At 43.6% G+C, this 14,374-nt stretch overlaps 1 protein-coding gene across 5 annotated transcripts in view; it reads left to right on the top strand.

Annotated features, from left to right (window-relative positions):
• Positions 1-14,374, top strand: part of LOC140738611 (phosphatidylinositol 3-kinase C2 domain-containing subunit gamma-like) — a 261,872-nt gene that overhangs the window by 63,820 nt on the left and 183,678 nt on the right. For all 5 annotated transcript variants that reach the window (XM_073066155.1, XM_073066156.1, XM_073066158.1 and 2 more), the window contains one exon: positions 29-148. In XM_073066155.1, coding sequence (XP_072922256.1) covers positions 29-148 — 120 coding nt within the window. The remainder of the gene's footprint in view (positions 1-28; positions 149-14,374) is intronic.

The raw sequence follows: 14,374 nt of genomic DNA, 5'->3' as shown, positions 1-14,374 counted from the left end.
TTAAAGCCCTTCTGTTGGTTCTTTACAGAAAAGCACAAGTCGCATTGTCGAGGAGGTTAAAGCCATTTGCTACATGCTTTATTCAGTGGAAACCAAGGAAATAACTGATGCCATCCAGGACCTGAATTTGGTTGTCCAACAACAACAGGTACAGTCTGAATAAAATGGAAAGAGAGTGAATTGGTCAATGTACTTTGCAGTGGCTAAGATCTAGTGTCAGTCACCTCCAATTCCAGATTAAGTTTTTGTCTAGTGAAAGCACAGGGATAAAATATCAGGGCAGGTGTTGTGGGCAACGCAGTAAGCTGGGACATTCCTCCCTCGAAATCACTTTATTCTTCACAGTGCTACAGATGCAATAGATTACCGAGCTCAGCAAGTTAAAGACATTTACCTCTCCATACATCATCTGGCTGCTGATAATCACAAAGTTCTATGAACAAGAACTGAGTTGCATCAATTAGTTGATTTCCTTAAGGAAATACCAAATACAATGGATTCCAGTTAATTAAGCCATCAATTAATCGGGGCAGCTGCTTTTTTGGGGCAAAACTGAAACTAATCGAGAGAACAGCCGGGATTCCCGTTGTTTATCTGGGGCATGAAAAATAGGAGCAGAATTAGGCCATTCAGCCCATCGAGTCTGCTCCACCATTCCATCATGGCTGATCGGGGATCCCACACAATCCCATACACCTGCCTTCTCGCCATATTCTTTGATGCCTTGACTGAACAGGAAATTCCAACTTAAATATATGCACAGACTTGGCTTCCACTGCAGTCTATGGCCAGAGCATTCCACAGATTTACTACACCCTGGCTAAAAAAATTCCTCCTTACCACTGTTCTAAAGGGTCACCCCTCAAGTCTGAGGTTGTGCCCTCTAGTTCTGCTTAGGTTCAACGTAGGAAACATCCTCTCCACATCCACCCTATCTAGTTCTTCCAGCATTCGGTAAGTTTCAATGAGATCCCCCCCCCCCCCACATTCTTCTAAATTCCAGTAAGTATGGGGTTAAAGCTGCCAAACACTCCTCATTCCTGGAATCATCCTCATGAATCTCCTCTTGACTCTCTCCAATAACAGCACATCCTTTCTGAGATATGGAACCCAAAACTGTTGACAATACTCCAAGTGCAGCCTGACTAGTGTCTTCTAAATGCTCAGCATTATCTATTTGCTTTTATATTCTATTCCCCTTGAAATAAATGCCAACATTGCATTTGCCTTCTTCACCACAGACTCAACCTGTAAATTAACCTTCTCAGTGACTTGCCGGACTCCTAGGTCCCTCTGCACCCTTAATGTTTGAATTTCTCCCCATTTAGATAATAATCCGCATCACTGTTCCTTTGACCAAAATATATTATCATACATTTCCCAACTGTATTCCATCTGCCACTTTTTTGCCCATTCTTCCAATTTGTCTAAGTCCTGTTGCAATTGTATTGCTTCCTCAGCACTACCTACCCCTCCGCCTATCTTCATATCATCCACAAGCTTTGCCACAAAGCCATCAATTCCATTATCCAAATCACTGACAGACAATGTGAAAAGTAGCGGTCCCTATAACCCAAGGAACACCAATAGTCACTGGCAGACAACCAGAAAAGGCCCCTTTTATTCCCACTCACTGCTTCCTGCCTATTAGCCATGCCTCTATCCATGGCAGTATCTTTCCTATAAAGCCATAGGATTTTATCTTGTTAAGCAGCCTCATGTGTGGCACCTTATCAAATGTCTTCTCAAAATCCAAGTAAATGATATTCCCTGCCTCTCCTTTCTCCACTCCTCGAAGAACTCTAACACATTTGTCCGGCAAGATTTCCCTTGATGGAAACCATGCTGACTTTGACTTATTTTATCATTAGTCTCAAGTACCTCAAAACCTCATCATTAATAATAGACTCCAACACCTTCCCAACCACTGAGGTTAGGCTAACTGGCCTATAATTTCTTTTGCCTTCCTCCTTTCTTAAAGAGTGGAGTGACAGTTGCAATCTTCCAGTCTTCTGGGACCATGCCGTGCCATTTCATTGGGATTGGAGACAGTTGAAAAACAGTTTCTAACTATCGTCAGTTGTGTGCACTTGTGTGACCGTTAGACATTACATAGTGCTTAAAGTGAACAGTTTTTAAATAGCATCAGTTGCATGCATGTGTTTGAGTTCAAAAGGTAGTGATTTTTGTCACTAATACTTAGTGAGAAATGAGCAGTAAGACAATTCAGAACTATGTTGTTCACTGGGGTTTTAATTATTGAGGCTTGGAGATGCCAGAAAAGGCCAGGCATGAAAATGAAATGATTTCAATACTTCAAAAATTTAGGAAGCCACAAAGAATTTGAAGGTATCGGCAACCATCTTGAATGTTGCAATGTAAATGAAGATTTGAAGGACGCAATTGCTGCAAACATTGAATGAAGGCAGTCCATTAGCTGCACTAGGAGCCTGTGCTGAATTTGTTCATTTAGACAATAGACAATAAACAATAGACAATAGATGCAGAAGTAGACCATTCGGCCCTTCGAGCCTGCACCGCCATTTTGAGATCGTGGCTGATCATCTACTATCAATACCCGGTTCCTGCCTTGTCCCCATATCCCTTGATTCCCCTATCCATAAGATACCTATCTAGCTCCTTCTTGAAAGCATCCAGAGAATTGGCCTCCACTACCTTCCGAAGCAGTGCATTCCAGACCCCCACAACTCTCTGGGAGAAGAAGTTTTTCCTTAACTCTTTCCTAAATGACCTACCCCTTATTCTCAAACCATGCCCTCTGGTACTGGACTCTCCCAGCATCTGGAACATATTTCCTGCCTCTATCTTGTCCAATCTCTTACTAATCTTATATGTTTCAATCCGATCCCCTCTCAATCTCCTTAATTCCAACGTGTACAAGCCCAGTCTCTCTAACCTCTCTGCGTAAGACAGTCCAGACATCCCAGGAATTAACCTTGTGAATCTACACTGCACTTCCTCTACAGCCAGGATGTCCTTCCTTAACCCTGGAGACCAAAACTGTACACAATACTCCGGGTGTGGTCTCACCAGGGCTCTGTACAAATGCAAGAGGATTTCCTTGCTCTTGTACTCAATTCCCTTTGTAATAAAGGCCAACATTCCATTAGCCTTCTTCACTGCCTGCTGACTTGCTCATTCACCTTCAGTGACTGATGAACAAGGACTCCTAGATCTCTTTGTATTTCTCCCTTACCTAACTCTACACCATTCAGATAATAATCTGCCTTCCTGTTCTTACTCCCAAAGTGGATAACCTCACACTTATTCACATTAAACGTCATCTGCCAAGTATCTGCCCACTCACTCAGCCTATCCAAGTCACCCTGAATTCTCCTAACATCCTCATCATACGTCACACTGCCACCCAGCTTAGTATCATCAGCAAACTTGCTGATGTTATTCTCAATGCCTTCATCTAAATCATTGACGTAAATTGTAAACAGCTGTGGTCCCAATACCGAGCCCTGTGGCACCCCACTAGTCACCACCTGCCATTCCGAGAAACACCCATTCACCGCTACCCTTTGCTTTCTATCTGCCAACCAGTTTTCTATCCATGTCAATGTCTTCCCCCCAATGCCATGAGCTTTGATTTTACCTACCAATCTCCTATGTGGAACCTTATCAAATGCCTTCTGAAAATCGAGGTATACAACATCCACTGGATCTCCCCCGTCTAACTTCCAGGTTACATCCTCGAAAAACTCCAACAGATTAGTCAAGCATGATTTACCCTTGGTAAATCCATGCTGGCTCAGCCCAATCCTATCACTGCTATCTAGATATGCCACTATTTCATCTTTAATAATGGACTCTAGCATCTTACCCACCACCGATGTCAGGCTGACAGTTCGATAGTTCTCTGTTTTCTCCCTCCCTCCTTTCTTAAAAAGTGGGATAACATTAGCCATTCTCCAATCCTCAGGAACTGATCCTGAATCTAAGGAACATTGGAAAATGATTACCAATGCATCCAGAATTTCCAGGGCCACCTCCTTTAGTACCCTAGGATGCAGACCATCTGGACCTGGGGATTTGTCAGCCTTCAGTCCCATCAGTCTACTCATCACCGTTTCCTTCCGAATGTCAATCTGTTTCATTTCCTCTGTTACCCTATGTCCTTGGCCCATCCATACATCTGGGAGATTGCTTGTGTCTTCCTTAGTGAAGACAGATCTAAAGTACTTATTAAATTCTTCTGCCATTTCTCTGTTTCCCATAACAATTTCACCCAATTCATTCTTCAAGGGCCCAACATTGTTTTTAACTATCTTCTTTCTCTTCACATACCTAAAAAAGTTTTTGCTATCCTCCTTTATATTCCTGGCTAGCTTGTGTTCGCACCTCATTTTTTCTCCCCGTATTGCCTTTTTAGTTAAGTTCTGTTGTTCCTTAAAAACTTCCCAATCATCTGTCCTCCCACTCACCTTAGCTCTGTCATACTTCCTTTTTTTTAATGCTAAGCAATCTCTGACTTCCTTTGTCAACCACTGTGGCCCCTTTCCCCCCTTTGAATCCTTCCTTCTCCGGGGGATGAACTGATTTTGCACCTTGTGCATTATTCCCAAGAATACCTGCCATTGCTGTTCCACTGTCTTTTCTGCTAGGATATCCATCCAGTCCACTTTGGCCAGCTCCTCCTTCATGGCTCCATAGTTTCCCCTGTTCAACTGCAACACTGACAACTCCGAGCTGCCCTTATCCTTCTCAATTTGCAGATAAAAACTTATCATATTATGATCACTACCTCCTAATGGCTCCTTTACTGCAAGATCGCTTATCAAATCCTGTTCATTACATAACACTAAATCCAGAATAGTCTTGTCCCTGGTCGGCTCTCGAACAAGCTGTTCCAAGAATGCATCCCGTAGGCACTCTACAAACTCCCTATCCTGTGGTCCAGCACCAACCTGATTCTCCCAGTTCACCTGCATGTTGAAATCCCCCATAACTACAGCGACATTACCTTTGCCACATGCCAATGTTAACTCCCTATTCAACTTGCACCCAATATCCATGCTACTGTTTGGTGGCCTGTAGACAACACCCATTAGGGTCCTTTTGCCCTTACTGTTCCTCAGTTCTATCCACACAGACTCTACTTCTCCTGATCCTATGTCCCCCCTTGCAAAGGACTTAATTACAGTCAATTAAAGGAACATAGCAGCCTACACTGGATGAATTCCTCCATTGATAGCTATTAGCAACTAACACACAGTTTGATAATATTGGTAACATTCTAATTTGTTCTGTTTTTCAATTCAATACTTAATTTGTTACTCAGTTAAATGGTAGTTTGTCTTGTTTTTATACTTTCTAAACTATTTCCATGAAACTTAGGCTAATTCATTGGGCCAAAAGTATACTGTGTCTGAGATAACCAGAATCCACTGCATATGGATAATATGTCCACTACAAAGACCTACCAGTCAGTGAGACAAACAGTAAATAGTTCGGTCTATTTGAAGGCAATTTGAATCATCAGTTAGTGTCTGTATAGGATTTCCTGGAACATTTTTTTTTCTGGTCAAAGCAGATGCAGTCTAGTATTTGACAATACCTTTCCAGCACTTGTTCTGATCATTTCTGGTTTGTCCGGATATTACTTGGCCACATGAGAAATATCTCCTTTCCTAGTGACTAATGTAACATTCAAAGTGACAGCACTTACTGCATACAAACCTTCTGACACGTTCTACTATCATGGAGCTCGTGCACTTATTAAACGATTTGGTGGAAAATAAATGATAGTGGCCACTCTGCTGGGGAAAAAAATCAATTACATTATTCAGGAGGAATTCACAGGGATATGTGAAAGGAGAGTAAGGTGAAGTACATCTTGGTCCCAGTGTGAAGCTTCACTCAAATGCAAAATCAGGAATGAATCACCAAAAAAAACAACCATTCAGCATGATTAAGAATGGTAACCTTTTCTCAACTTGTTCTACTTGAAGTAATGCCAATTAATTCAGCAAGCCTTTTGGAACACAAGAAGCAAATTAAACAACTGTTAAAGCAGTCCAACAAAGATATAATTTACACTAGAAGGACCGAAACTGACTTTTGTTTTGGATGTACAGTAACGGTTATACAATAAGAAGCCATAGGATAATTATGACAGAGAGGAAGGCCATTTGGCCAGTCGATTCGATGGTAGATCAATCTCATCCTCTACCTTTTGAAAACCATAGAACAAATAATCCATTTTGAAAACTGCTACATGAATATATTACTCTAAAGACAACAGGTTTCTCATCTCTATCCAAAATATTGATGAGCTGTCGTGGGGAATAATAATCCCCACTTGCAGCTTTGACTCAACCAATTACTACAAACTGCTGAGTGCTTTCAATGGATTGATGCTCACAAGCAGATACTCAGAAACCATCTGATTCTTTGATCAGGACCAGCAATTTTGTTGAAAGAGAATGGATAATTTTCAACAGATCTCGCCGAATCCTTCACAAAAGTGCTCAGGCACTAATTACAAGAAAAGGGGGATAGTGACTTTTGCAATGTAGATTTGTGTGTGCTTGATGTGAAATTCAAATCAAGTCACTGAATAGTCAAGGTAGCATTAAGCTATCCCTCTAAGAGCAAGCCTCAGGTGAGAGTAAGTCCACAATGCTTCACTTTTGCTAAATAGCTTGTGGGCATTCGTTCTGCTGGCTAACACTAGTGGAATAATCTCCTTGCGACATAAGAGACTGCAGACTGGAATCTGGAGCAACAGAGAATATGCTCGAGGAACTCTGCAGGCCAGGCAGCATCTGTGGTGGGATACGGACAGTTGATGTTTCAGTTAGATACTCTTCGGCAGGAAGGGTCATACTTGCTGTATGTTCCAATGAAAGGTTAATACTCATGAAGTTTACACCAGAAAAGAAACAAAGCATCAAAAGAATATAAGAAAATTCAGGACAGACCATTTGTGCCCAAGTGTCTAGATAATCATCCAGTGAGATCCTATAAAGCTATTGTTCTGAACTTACCTCATTCTCCTTGATTCTCTCTGAAAATCTGTAAATCTGTTCTATTTCATGTCTGAACCTACTTATGAAGCTAAGCTTTTCATTATGCCCGAACTTGCACATATAACAATAAGCTCTCTTCTTCCTTTCCCCCTACTCCTCCTTTCTTTTCCCTCTCTCCTCATCTCACTCTCCCTTTTCCTTTCCATTTCACCCCTTCTTTCCACTTCTGCTCTCTCTTCCCACCTCCTAACCCACTCTTCCCTTACCCTCCTCCCTCTTCCCAGTTCCTCCCCCTCCTGAACCTTCGCCTCCCTTCCCATCCCCTTTTCCAATCCCTCTGCCTTCATGCCCACATTCTCCTCTCTTCACCTACCACATCTTCTGAGAAATTTTATCCCTGTAAGATTTCACACACCTCCATGAAACAAAGACAATTTCACCAGAATGTTACATACTCACATTACACACACACACACACACATATTCTTGTGGTATTCTTGTTTTCTATTAACTTCAGGGGAAATGGAGAGCAATGCATTACTGTTACTGGATGTGTAAGTTGTCTGAGTGCAAGTGTCCTCTCCAGTGCTCTGGGATATGGTGAGAAATGGAACAGGGAGCAACAGTCACGAGGTTCTTCATATTTTTCTCAGAGAATCCCCAAAGCCATAGGTATCCTGCAGGTAAATCCATATGTAAACAAAGGAATAAAAATGATTAATCTATGTCGAGGTAGAGTACATCTCGCTTGAACTATTTGATAGATGCAGTAGAAAGGTCCCTTAAGGGGGTGGTTGCATAATTAATTGTCAGTGTTTCGATGCCATTAGCTATTGAGAGGCTGCTAGTTATCTCCACCAAAGGGACATGACTTTTAATGTAGTTTAATATTTACATGTAGAGTTGTAACTCAGGTGAGGATATCTGGAGATCACCAATGACCCTGCAGAAACCCTTGCCCTCATTGCACTGCAATCCGGACTTCCAGAACATCATCTACCACACCAATCAGAAAATGATCTTTAATCATCTAATTAGATAAATCTCAACTCTCAAAGAGCAGTTTCTTGAACCCATGTCCAATATTTTTCTGACTTGTTAGAAAAAGTTTGTCTTTTTTTGAAATGCTAGATTTTTATTCCAACTATAGTTATTTCCTGGGTAGCCCTAGTGATTAATTTTAATTCTTAGGTGCTCCAGGTTAATATTAGAAGATTGCCAACCTTAATTTTGCATGCAATTACAACTGAAAGTAATTCCATTTAATCTTAGGTGTTGACTACTTCCTGTTCTCTGGATAAGTATGATAGTGTTCTTGTTTCTCAAACTCTTGCGCTTCATAAGAAGAATTGTCTTTTGGCTGCAGCTGTACATTACTGACACTGGAAAGTACTTGATATACTTGTACACAATTTATGAAAGACTTTAAATTAAATATTTTCAAGCATAGACAATCCTGCTGCAAATTTCAAACTGATCAACTACAGAAACTAATTTTATGCATGAGCAACTTAAACTCACCACCAGATGGTGATCTGCCATTTAAAGAAGACTGACAATCCCTAAGGTAATTAAGATGATGAGTCTGTCTCAAAATCCTCACCTGCTGGAAGAGAAAGCTGGAGCCTCACATCCTCAGTGGGATTCACACAAAAAATGTTTTCCTTTCATGCACGGTGCTAGACGGGGGGTAGACAGGGGAGACGTAGAGATGTGAGGTAGACATGGTGCTAGACAGGGGTAGACAGGGGAGACATAGTGTTGTGAGGTAGACATGGTGCTAGACAGGGGTAGATGGGGAGACATAGAGATGTGAGGTAGACATAGTTCCAGATGGGGGTAGACAGGGGAGACATAGAGATGTGGCTTGTGGAGCTGTTGTTTTGCAACTCCAGCTACTCAGGTTCATTTCTGATCACTGGCTGTGTGGAGTTTGCATGTTCTCACTGTGAAACATTAAAGATGAGCTTCATTTGCCACAAGTGCATCAAAACACGCAGTGAAGTGCATCATCTGCATCAGATCAAATCAGTGAGGGTTTTGCTGAGCAGCCCACAAGTGTCACCACGCTTCTGGCGGCAACATAATTTGCACACAACTTACTAACCCTAACCCCTACGTCTTTGGAATGTGGAAGGAAACGGGAGCATCTGGAGGAAATCCACACAGTCACGTGCAAACTTCTTACAGATAGCAGTGGGAATCAAATCCCAAATCTTCCAGCTGGCACTGTAAAGTGTTGTGCTAACCGCTAAGCTACTATGCAACCCTTTATGTTTCCTTTGGATGCTGCAGCTCTACCAACATTCCAAAGACACGCAAGTTGATTAGTTAAATAACCAATTAAAATTGCCCTTAACATCGGTGTTGGTAGATCCAAGAATAGGTTACAGAGATATCTATTGTGGAATGCAATGATTTTATAAGCTGCCGTAGACTGAATGGAACTTGGTTCCATATGACGAGGAAGTACGTGTGATGCATCGACTGTACTCATCTCCTGGCCAATTGCACAAGTGAGTGGCTAACCCTCCAACACACATTTAACGCCATCACAAAGTAGGTCATTTGCCCCATTGTGTCCCTGTTACTACAACTAGCCATGATCTCACAACCCCCTTTCATCCTTGCTGAGCCTTCCAGACCTTTCTGGTTTTGAAATTGTCTCCTGCTTATAGGACTAATCGTTGTTCAGGTGGAAATTACTGACCACGCCAGGTCTGTGAGCCGGTGAAAATGAAAGAGACGCGGGAGGTAGGAGGACATGAGAAACCAGCCCTGGCACAGTCATGTCTGAATCTGCCTGCACGAGGGCAGTCTGCTGCAACTTTATACTTTCACCACTAGACAGCTTGTAACCGGTCAGACCGGATTTGGGAGGGAGCACAATAGTTTTGCTGACGGGTACAGGTGCAGAGTGTTCTAGAGTGATGAGCCAGCAGCTTAAGGTTATGCTTTGATTTCCCATATTCTTTTAAGTCTGATACAACAACAACCTGCATTTATGTAGTATCCTTTCCATCGGAGAACATCCTAAATCACTCCACAGGAGCATTAACAAGAAAGAGAACTTAGGGTATAAAAGCAGGAACAAGCCAACTGGACAAAATAGAGGGATTTAGGATTCTAGGTATGTGGTTCCCTGAAAGTGGCATCACAGGCAAACAGGAGGGTAAAGAAGGGTTTTGGCATTCTGTCCTTCTTTAGTCAGGGCATTGGGAATACAACTTGAGATGTTATGCTGCAGTAGTACAAATTGGAGAAGCTGCTTTTGGAATAACATGCTCAGTTTTGGTTACCCTGCTATGGGAAAGATGCTATTAATCTGGAAAGAGTGTAGAGGAGATGTTGGCAGGTCCTGAGGGACTTGATTATGGAGAGTGGTTAACCAGACTGAGACTTTATTAGGAGAACAGGAGAATGAGTGGTGATGTTAAAGAGGGGTGTATAACCATGGAGGACATAGATAACACGAGGAAATCTGCAGATGCTGGAAATTCAAACAACACACACAAAATGCTGGTGGAACACAGCAGGCCAGGCAGCATCTATAGGGAGAAGCGCTGTCGACGTTTTGGGCCGAGACCCTTCGTCAGGACTAACCGAAAGGAAAGATAGTAAGAGATTTGAAAGTAGTGGGTGGAAGGGGAAATGCGAAATGATAGGAGAAGACCAGAGGGGGTGGGATGAAGCTAAGAGCTGGAAAGGTGATTGGCGAAAGTGATACAGAGCTGGAGAAGGGAAAGGATCATGGGACGGGAGGCCTCAGGAAAAAGAAAGGGGGGGGGGAAACACCAGAGGGAGATGGAGAACAGGCAAACAACTAAATATGTCAGGAATGGGGTAAGAAGAGGAGGAGGGGCATTAACGGAAGTTAGAGAAGTCAATGTTCATGCCATCAAGTTGGAGGCTACCTAGCCGGTATATAAGGTGTTGTTCCTCCAACCTGAGTTTGGATTCATTTTGACAATAGAGGAGGCCATAGATAGACATATCAGAATGGGAATGGGACGTGGAATTAAAATATGTGGCCACTGGGAGATCCTGTTTTTTCTGGCGGACCAAGCATAAGTGTTCAGCGAAATGGTCTCCCTGTCTGTGTCGGGTCTCACCAATATATAAAAGGCCACACCGGGAGCACCGGACGCAGTATACCACACCAGCTGACTCACAGGTGAAGTGTCGCCTCACCTGGAAGGACTGTCTGGGGCCCTGAATGGTGGTGAGGGAGGAAGTGTAAGGGCAGATGTAGCACTTGTTCTGCTTACAAGGATAAGTGCCAGGAGGGAGATCGGTGGGAAGGGATGGGGGGGGGGGTGGGGACGGGTGGACAAGGGAGTTACGTAGGGAGCGATACCTGCGGAAAGCAGAAAGGGGGGGGAGGGAAAAATGTGCTTGGTAGTGGGATCCCGTTGGAGGTGGTGGAAGTTACAGAGAATTATACGTTGGACCCAGAGGCTGGTGGGCTGGTAGGTAAGGACAAGGGGAACCCTATCCCGAGTTGGGTGGTGGGTGGATGGGGTGAGGGCAGATGTGCGGGAAATGGGAGAGATGCGTTTGAGAACAGAGTTGATGGTGGAAGAAGGGAAGTCCCCTTGTTTAAAAAATGAAGACATCTCCTTCGTCCTGGAATGAAAAGCCTCATCCTGAGAGCAGATGTGGCAGAGACAGAGGAATTGTAAGAAGGGGATAGCATTTTTGCAAGAGACAAGGTGGGAAGAGGAATAGTCCAGGTAGCTGTGAGAGTCTGTAGGCTTATAGTAGATATCAGTAGATAGGCCATCTCCAGAGATGGAGACAGAAAGATCAAGAAAGGGGAGGGAGGTGTCGGAAATGGACCAGGTAAATTTGAGAGCAGGGTGAAAGTTGGAGGCAAAGTTAATGAAGTCGACAAGCTCAGCATGCATACAAGAGGCAGCGCCAATGCAGTCGTTGATGTAGCGAAGGAAAAGAGGGGGATGGATACTGGTATAGACTTGGAACATGGACTGTTCCACAAAGCCAACAAAAAGGCAGGCATAACTGGGACCCATGCGGGTGCCCATGGCTACACCCTTGGTTTGGAGGAAGTGGGAGGAGCCAAAGGAGAAATTATTGAGAGTAAGAACTAATTCCGCTAGACGGAGGAGAGTGGTGGTAGAGGGGAATTGGTTAGGTCTGGAATCAAAAAAAAAACGAAGAGTTTCGAGACCATCTTGGTGGGGGATGGAGGTATATAGGGACTGGATGTCCATGGTGAAAATAAGACGGTGGGGGCCAGGGAACTTAAAATCATTGAAAAAATTTAAAGCATGAGAAGTGTCACGAACATAGGTAGGAAGAGATTGAACAAGGGGGGATAAGACAGTGTCAAGGTATGCAGAAACGAGTTCAGTGGGGCAGGAGCAAGCTGAGACAATAGGTCTACCTGGACAGGCAGAATTGTGGATCTTGGGTAGGAGGTAGAAACGGGAAGTGCGGTGTGTGGGAACTATGAGGTTGGTGGCAGTGGATGGGAGATCCCCAGAGATAATAAGGTTGGTGATGGTATAGGAGACAATGGCTTGGTGCTCCATAGTGGGGTCATGATCAAGGGGTAAATAAGAGAAGGTATCAGAGAATTGTCGCTGTGCCTCGGCCAGGTAGAGGTCAGTACGCCAGACAACAACAGCTAAGGAGCACCAGTTAATGTTGAAAACTGAAACAGTTAATGTTTCAGGCCAAGACCCTTTTTCAGGACTGAAAAGGGAAGGGGAAGATGCCAGAATAAAAAGGTGGGGGAGGGAAAGGAGGATAGATTGAAAGTGAAGCCACGTTCAGGGTGGAGAAGCAGCACCTTATGTTCCTCCAACCTAATGGCATGAATATCTATTTCACATTCTGGTAAAAAAAATCCCACCCCTTTCCTCTTCTTCTGTTCCCCAAACTGGCCTCTTGCCTCTTCTTGCTTACCTGTCACCTCCTTCCCTTTCTCCTATGGTTCACCCTCCTGTCCTATGGGATTCCCTCCTCTCCAGAAATTTATTTTCCCCACCCACCTGGCTTTACCACTCACCTTTAAGCTCTCCTCCTTCCCCTCCCCCCTCCTTTTTATTCTGGCGTCTTCCCTTTCCAATCCTGAAGAGGGGTCTCAGCCCAAATCGTTAACTGTTCCTCCAGCATTTTGTGTGTGTTGCTTAATACTGAAAAATTGACAACCAGCTGTGAAAGGATGGCAGGGCAGTGCTACTGTCTCACTGTTCCAGTGATCCTGGCTTTGATTGTGTCCTCTGGTACTGATTATGTGGAGTTTGCGTTCTCTTAACATCCAGTCTGCTCCGCGATCAGACGGTGGAGGGGACGTAACGGGCCAAATAGCCTGATTCTGCTCCTCTGTCTGATGGTTTTAACAGTATGGGTTTTCCCTAGGTACTCAGCTTTCTTCCCACATCCCAAAGGCTTGCTGATTGGTTAGTTAATTGGCCACTGTAACTTGTAGGTGGGTGCTGGGAGAATCAGCAGGAAGTCCATGAGCTTATGTGTGACAGGACATGTAAGACGATGGCTGCAACGTAAACTCAATGGTCCAAGTGGCCTTTCTTGATGCCCTGATGAAATACTCAAACACCTTGTCAACAGTTTTGGTGGAAGATGCAGATTTTGAAAAGTCTTTAAAGAAAGTGATCGAGATAGAAATATGGGGGTGAATTGCTGATGGCATTCTGGTATTATTTGTTATTTAGATGTACAGCATGGCAATAAGCCCTTCCAGTCGATGAGCCCATGATGTCAATTTATACCCATGCGGTCAGTTAACCTAACTTGTTTGGAATGCGGTAGGAAACCGCAGCGCCCAGAGGAAACCCACACAGGGAAAACGTACAGACTCCTCACAGGCAGCAACGGGAATTGAACTCATGTCACTCGCGCTGCATTAGCCTTATGTTAACTGTGCTGCCACTGTATTTATAGCCAACAGTTGGAGGCATGGTTACCAACAGTTGGAGGAATGGTCTCTAACAGAGATCATATTGCTGCTCTAAGTTTGAAGCACTAGCTTTTCATTGAGTTAGGCTACATAGATAATGACAAAGACCTAGTCAATCTGTGAGGTCCAGTACTAGAATGACCTTTCTCACTGTGCATTTGGATGCTGCAGATGTTATTATGCTGGAGATGAAAGCTTCAAGTGCAAACCAGTAAACGTGAACATTTTTAGAAGTGAAAATATGCTCTCTAGGATAGAGACTATATTTGGGAGGTGTTACAGAAGATTGGGTAATGGAGGTGCCTCAAAGAACAGGCACGATGGAAGAAGATCAAAGGATCAGGCATGGGAAGGCCCAGAGGGTACAGTGTGGGGCTTGACCATCGGAGATTTGGAATGTTGGTTATTTCGGAATCTGGTTAGAAGGGGA

Source organism: Hemitrygon akajei, chromosome 14 (genome assembly GCF_048418815.1).
Source record: "Hemitrygon akajei chromosome 14, sHemAka1.3, whole genome shotgun sequence".
Classification (NCBI taxonomy): Eukaryota; Metazoa; Chordata; class Chondrichthyes; order Myliobatiformes; family Dasyatidae; genus Hemitrygon; species Hemitrygon akajei.
Note: the sequence above shows the minus strand (reverse complement) of the source record. Positions and strands in the feature narration are given on the sequence as shown.